The sequence below is a fragment of the Podarcis muralis genome, chromosome 13 (assembly GCF_964188315.1).
Source record: "Podarcis muralis chromosome 13, rPodMur119.hap1.1, whole genome shotgun sequence".
In the NCBI taxonomy this organism is placed as follows: Eukaryota; Metazoa; Chordata; class Lepidosauria; order Squamata; family Lacertidae; genus Podarcis; species Podarcis muralis.
The window spans coordinates 18,946,102-18,953,518 of record NC_135667.1 but is presented as its reverse complement, the minus strand read 5'-3'; the positions used below and the strand labels follow the sequence as shown (position 1 = coordinate 18,953,518).

General features: G+C 44.4%; 1 protein-coding gene across 1 annotated transcript in view; it reads right to left on the bottom strand.

Moving 5' to 3' along the window:
• LOC114582336 (immunoglobulin superfamily member 1-like) overlaps positions 1-7,417 on the bottom strand; it is a 41,084-nt gene that overhangs the window by 3,955 nt on the left and 29,712 nt on the right. The window contains exons 9-12 of the mRNA XM_077918123.1: positions 6,771-7,113; positions 4,892-5,182; positions 3,653-3,937; positions 1,255-1,545 (exon numbers count right to left, since the gene is read on the bottom strand). Of these exons, the coding sequence (XP_077774249.1) occupies positions 1,255-1,545; positions 3,653-3,937; positions 4,892-5,182; positions 6,771-7,113 (1,210 nt within the window). The remainder of the gene's footprint in view (positions 1-1,254; positions 1,546-3,652; positions 3,938-4,891; positions 5,183-6,770; positions 7,114-7,417) is intronic.

Sequence of the window (7,417 nt, the reverse complement as noted above, 5' to 3'; positions counted from 1 at the left end):
CGGAAAGGGGCATATTTGTTAAAACTGAGCCAAAAAGTCCATGCATTTAGAGGAAGGGAAGAATATCTACACTGCTTTGGTAGTGGTAATGCTTCCCATTACCCACTCCCAGATGCAATACTTAAATGTTTACATCCACATCACACATTGAAAGCATTTCGAACATGCATTTAAAGCATATGGCTTCCTCCAAAGAATTCTGGGAACTGTAGTACACTTCTCAGAACACTACAATTCCCTCCCAGCATCACCAACAAACTACAGCTCTGAGGACTGAGCGTAGCCAGGGAACGTTAAGTGTCAGTTGTGCCCCTTGACAGCTATACAGAAATTTAAAAGGTAAATTTTTATTCTATCAATTTATACTCAAGCAAATACAGCGGTACCTCGGGTTACAGACACTTCAGGTTACTGATGCTTCAGGTTACAGACTCCGCTAACCCAGAAATAGTAGCTTGGGTTAAGAACTTTGCTTCAGGATGAGAACAGAGATCGTGTGGTGGCAGTGGGAGGCCCCATTAGCTAAAGTGGTGCTTCAGGTTAAGAACAGTTTCAGGTTAAGAACGGATCTCCGGAACGAATTAAGTTCTTAACCCAAGGTACCACTGTAAAGGGTTCACCTTCTTAATTTCTTCATGTCAATATGTTCTTAAATGCTTTTGAAATACTATTATTTTAGCACTTAGAACTATTTTATCTTCCTCTTGCTGATTTGAACATGCTGCTTAATGATTTGTATGATTTTAATGCTATGTTTTATATAAAAGGCACATGAGCAGGAAAGCTTTGCTGTTCCAGATTCAGCCAAAATGAGACTTTGATGTTTTGTACCCAACTGGAGATAATGACTTAATTAAGTTAAATAACTTCTGAAACCAAAAAGTATGGTAAGTCGCAGAGCTGAAGGATCAAGGAAACACAGAGAAAGAGTTCACTGTGCATTTAACAAGATAAGTGAGCCCCTCGCAGGGGGTGGTGCTGTGGACCCCCTGGGTGTGTTCCGTGGATTCCCAGGGGTCCCTGGACCCCTAACTGGGAACCACTCTTCTAATGGATTGAGTCAGACTTCCAAAGATGTTGTTGGATGAGCATTTTATGTATTCTGCACTGATTGTCATCGCCCCCCCCCCCCCCGCTTTTAAAAAGAAGAAGAAGAAGAAGAAGAAGAAGAAGAAGAAGAAGAAGAAGATACCTTATATAACAACAACAACAACAACAACAACAACAACAACAACAACAACAACAACAACATACCTGATATAAGAAGCTCCAGGAAGTTACTTGGTTGTGAGACTAACAGCGGGCGATCTAAACATGCATAGCTACAGCTGTAGTTCCCTTCATCCTTCCTGCTGATATTGCCAATGGAAAAAATACCCACATGATTGTGAGCCTTCACCAACTGTTTTGGCGTTGGATCTCCAGCCTTGTGGAGATAGAAGTTTGCAGGTCCACCATTAGTTGTACACGTGATGTTGACTTGTGCTCCGGGGGCAATCAGCTGACTGGTAACAATGGAGATGGTTGGTGTGTGCAACCTGCGATCTGTGCACAGAAGGAAAGAGGAATTGAGATGTTGACAACCATAAGCCAGGGCTCTGTCTTTAGCCACAGGATAGGAAGCTACATTAGGGATTATGCTTTTCCCTTTAATGGAAGCCATATGGTATTTCAAAACAAGCACACAAGGAAATAAAACAAGCTAAACAACAGCTCATCAAAACTATCTTAAGACAAAGCAGAGAATACTTCTTTAAAAAAAAGTAAAATGAAATAACTCATAAAAAGAGAAAGCCAGTCAAATACTCGTCAAAACAGATAAACTTTCACTTGCTGGTGGAATATAGTAAGTGAATGGCTGTCTTATCAGATATTCTTTTGGATTCAGGCTGGCAGTAAAAGGAACACTCAGAATGAACTTTAACAAGTTGTCTTTGTTAGATAAACATATAAAGCATGAAGCACAGAAAAGCAGATAACTTACAGCCCTTTCAAAACTTATTTGGTGTTTCGCAACTTTCTGACTAGTTGCAGGACCTTAGCCAGACCTAGCAGAGTAAACGCAGAATCCAAGGAAGCAATTGGTGACTTGGCTGCAAACAGGATAGATGAAGCAGGAACCAGGAACTTGTAGTTAGGTGTTTATTATGTACAGTGGACTATTTACAGGAAAAGAACACGGATCCTTTGCTAGCTCTCTCTGACACGACTCACAACTCCTACACTGACACACAGAACTCTGAACCTGAAATAGTGAACAGTTGTTGTTGTTGTTTGGTCGTTTAGTCGTGTCCGACTCTTCGTGACCCCATGGACCAGAGCACGCCAGGCACTCCTGTCTTCCACCGCCTCCCGCAGTTTGGTCAGGTTCATGTTTGTAGCTTCGAGAACACTATCCAACCATCTCATCCTCTGTCGTCCCCTTCTCCTTGTGCCCTCCATCTTTCCCAACATCAGGGTCTTTTCCAGGGAGTCTTCTCTTCTCATGAGGTGGCCAAAGTATTGGAGCCTCAGCTTCACGATCTGTCCTTCCAGTGAGCACTCAGGTCTGATTTCCTTCAGAATGGATGCGTTTGATCTTCTTGCAGTCCATGGGACTCTCAAGAGTCTCCTCCAGCACCATAATTCATAAGCATCAATTCTTCGGCGATCAGCCTTCTTTATGGTCCAGCTCTCACTTCCATACATCACTACTGGGAAAACCATGGCTTTAACTATACGGACCTTTGTTGGTAAGGTGATGCCTCTACTTTTTAAGATGTTGTCTAGATTTGCCATCGCCTTTCTCCCAAGGAGCAGGCGTCTTTTAATTTCGTGACTGCTGTCACCATCTGCAGTGATCATGGAGCCCAAGAACATAAAATCTCTCACTGCCTCCATTTCTTCACAGTTAGTAAGCCATTAATTATCACTCCTTTGAGAGAGCTTGACCAATCAGGGAGTGGTCTCCATGTCTCTGTTATCACCAGGCAGACTTACTCCTTCAAATTGCCTTCTGGCTGTCTGCCACACCTTAACTGACTCTGTGTGAGTAGCTGCACGTACACAGATTCCCAACGGGGTCACCAAGTATGCAAAACTTGCTTTAACAAAGTCAGCCCAGATGTTTTCCAGGAAAGTCTGATATGGAACAGGCAGGGGAATGATTGTTTTTTAAACACTACATCTTCCCACCCAGGAAGTGGGACTCTTTAAATAAACCCCTGTTTAATCCAGGGGTTGGCAACCTAAGGCCCATAGGCCACAAGTAGCCCATGGGGATTGTTTAACTGACCCCCAAACCGAGCCATCCGCTCCATGAGTCCCCTCACGCTACGCTAAAGCGGCGCAGCGCATCACGGGGACTTGCCTCTGCGGTGCCGGAAATGAGGTCTGCACATGCGGAGATGCCAGAAATCGTGTCTGCACAGAAGCCAGAAATTGGGGGGGGGGGCGTGCAATCCAACCCATGGAGGGATCTCCGCTGGAGTAAACAGGCCCAGGCGAGGTAAACCTTGCCAACCCCTGGTTTAATCCATGTGATGTGCCCTCTCCAGATAGCCTTCTGGTGCCTTGTGCTAGTAAACACCCAGCTTGATGCTCAAGCTCCAACCAGAAATGAAAGCTGAAGCAAGGGGGGTGGGGAAGGTGCTTGCAATGACGACTCCCTTACCTATAACCAGAAACTCGGCAGGCTTACTGGGCTCTGAGATGACAAAAAGATCTGACGAAGGGCGGTAACTACAGGCAAAGCTCTGATTGTGCTCCTGCTCTGCAATGATGGTGAAGGTGGCTGTGTTCCTCCTGGTCACAAGGCGCTGCAGAGGCTCCGTTTCTCCAGACTTTTGGAGATAGAATGTCACGGCCCTGTCTTGGCTGTGGCACTGGAGGGAGACAGTTTCTCCCACATTGACAATGACAGAACTCAGGGAAAGACTGGGTCTGGGTAAACTGGGATCTGTGGAAAGGGAGAGATTGGATGGTGAGGAGTCCCACTCCATTTATCATCACCCTGCTTTTTTCTTGATCTCTTCAGCACTACGGAGAGATCTGATTATAACTGCTGGTTTATATTATTTCCAGAGAAAGGACATCGACCAGGTATGCCTTGCTGCAATTTTTTTGTGCAGACATATTAACGGCTCACGTGCACTATACATTTAAAGGAGTACTGCACCACTTTAAACAATTACAGCTTGGGAATCCCAGGAAGTAAAGTTTGTTAAGGATCCTGAGAGTTGTTAGGAGACACAGATTCTCCCAACAGAACTACAATTCCCAGAGTTCTCTGTGAAGATGCATTGATTTCTAAGGTATTGGTCATTAAACCACTCTGGAATTGTACCTCCGTGATGGGAATAAGGGTCTCCTAGCAACTGTCAGCCCCCTTAACAGACTACACTTCCTTTTGAGTCTTTGCTGGAAGACATGGTTGTTGAAAGCGGTTTGATACTGTTTAAACGGGCCTAAGTCTAACACGTCTTCAACCTGAAAGAACATTTAGACCTCTTTGTGATGAACTTATCCCAGGCAAATCCAGCTTAGCCAAATATTCTAGAAGGGCACGGGGGAAGAATCCTGCATTTCTGTTGAGTTGCCAACTATTCTTACTGGTTCCAACCCAACGACCTGAACAGCAGCCTGGAAAATAAGCAGTTGTCGTTTGTTCCTTCGCTCGCCATTGTGTTATCCCATAGCTAGGAGAAAGATTCACTTTGCTTAATTTCCTCATATCATGGTGATGTTAAAAACGCAGGGGCAGAAGAACACTGCTACCTCTCAAGCTCACCTGAGCAAATTCCCATTTTAACATTGATGACATAAACAACCAGAAGGGCTAGATAAATGAATGAATAAGCTTCAAAGGCCATTCTAAAACAAATATTGGAGATTGCTGGACGACCAGCCTTACCTGTTACCAGAAGCTCCAGGGGGGCACTGTGTTTTGAGATGAAAAAGGAATTTCCTGAACATATGTAGCTGCATGTATAATGCCCTTTGTCCTCCAAGCTGATATTGGTAATGGGAAAAGTGTGGGTGCTCAAATTACCCATCCTGGAATACTTTGGTGTTGGATCTCCAGTCTTATGGAGGTAAAACTGTGCAGATCCATATGCAATTGTGCACACAATATTGGCTTCTCCTCCAAGGGCAACTAACTCACTGGGGTTGATGGAGATTGAAGGTTTTATTAAGCTGTCATCTATGCACAGAAGGAAAAAGGAATTTAGATGCTGACTGTTACCATGTGATTGGGGCGTGTCTGGGGATGGGTGAATTTGTCAGTTTTGGCTTCTCTTTTTCTCATTTTCCATTCAATGCATTACATTTTTTGTATCAGTCAGCTGTGGTTTTTTTTTTAAAAAAAACCATCATGAAAATTTATCAGCACTGAACACAAATCTTACCTAATATGCACATTTTTGCAAAGCGATTTCCCCTACAATAATGCATTTTGTATGTTGTTTTCAATAATATATGCCCTTTAAGGCACGTTTTACCCTAATATGTGCATTTTTGTGCACATTGTGATTGCATAACTGCACTGCAAAATTAATAAAATTGTGGATTTCAATGGAGGGCTCTGTTTTGGTTCTCACACGGTTTTGGGATGTGTGAATGAGGTCATCATGAACTTCCCTAGCATTGATATTTAGCAAAACAATAATGGAGGTGACCAGTGTAAATATCAGACAGAATAATTTCCCACTCATATATCCACAGCTATTTCTGGTTGTCAGCGGTAGTATAAAAGTCCTACTACCTGTCAAATGCTTAAGCCTCACCCCCTAGTCGTCGTCCCCCCAGCTTGATTGATGATCACATGATATGCCACCCCGGAAGCCCTGCCTCAGAAGTACCACCCTTTAAGACCACCATGCCATGCCTTTGGAGAGGTCATGTGACCTCTCCACAATGACAGCAGGTTATTGTGGGCCAATAGGCAGAGGTATTCAACCCCATACAATCAGGGAAGGGGGAACTTGGGCTTGCTGTAGGATGACCTCTTTACATGCCCAGACACATTCTTAGGAGTGAACACACTGAGGCTGCCCCAGCACTTCTCAAAGTTCTAGCAGATTAAGTAGCAGATTGGTTGGGGGTTTAAAACCTCTGATTAGTCCACAGTGATGTGAAATCATTGTAGAGGGGTCACATAGCCCGGTCAAGCCAATCAGATACCCTATTGTGACTCAAGTCAAATTGGCTAGGGGTTTAAAAAACTCTGCCTATTAGTCCATGGAGGCCTGCCTTCATTGTAGAGGGGTCTCATGATCCTGAAATACATGTCACGGGGGACTTATGGCATGGGATATCATGGGATATTATCAATCAAACTCAAAGGCAGGGGTCAGCAAACTTTTCAGCCGTGGGCCGGTCCACTGTCCCTCAGACCTTGTAGGGGGCCAGACTATATTTTTGGGGGGGAAATGAATGAATTCCTATGGCCCACGAATAACCCAGAGATGCATTTTAAATAAAAGCACACATTCTACTCATGTCAAAACACCAGGCAGGCCCCACAAATAACCCAGAGATGCATTTTATATAAAAGAACACATTCTACTCATGTAAAAACATGCTGATTCCTGGAATGTCCGCGGGCCGGATTGAGAAGGCGATTGGGCCGGATCTGCCCCCCGGGCCTTAGTTTGCCTACCCATGCAAACCTAAGAGTCTAAGGGGTCCCATCAGACTCCAGGAATCAGGGCTTACCCTTATACTACTGTCAGCTTACTTAACTTCACGCTTGAAATTATTTCTGGTTCCACCTAAACACTAGAACATACCTCTGAAAAGCAGCTCCACAGGATCACTGGATGGTGAGGTGACAAAAAGTTCTAGCTTGGGACGATAAGTGCAGATATAGTTCCCAGCATGTGCCGGCTTTATATTACTGATGTCGAAAATTGCCAGGGCCCCGTTGTTACTGATGGCCGTAGGGACCATTTGGTCTGTATCCTTTTTAAAATAGAATGCTGCTGCAATGTCTTGGCTTTGGCAATGGATAGTGACTTTTGTTCCTGGGTAAACAGGCTCAGCGGGTGTCAGGAAGATCCTGGGTCTGGATAATTTGGGATCTGTGCAAAAGAAAATATAAGGGGAGGGAAATCCCTCCCCAGTTGCCAAGTCCTGTTAAGATACATACAGTGGTACCTCGGGTTACATACGCTTCAGGTTACAGACTCCGCTAACCCAGAAATAGTACCTCGGGTTAAGAACTTTGCTTCAGGATGAGAACAGAAACCGCGCAGTGGCGGCACAGTGGCAGCAGGAGGCCCCATTAGCTAAAGTGGTTCTTCGGGTTAAGAACAGTTTCAGGTTAAGAACAGACCTCCGGAACGAATTAAGTACTTAACCCGAGGTACTGAACTTTTCTCTGCCATATCAATGAATAAGGGGCAGGTGACAACCACTTCCTATTCTGATCATAGAT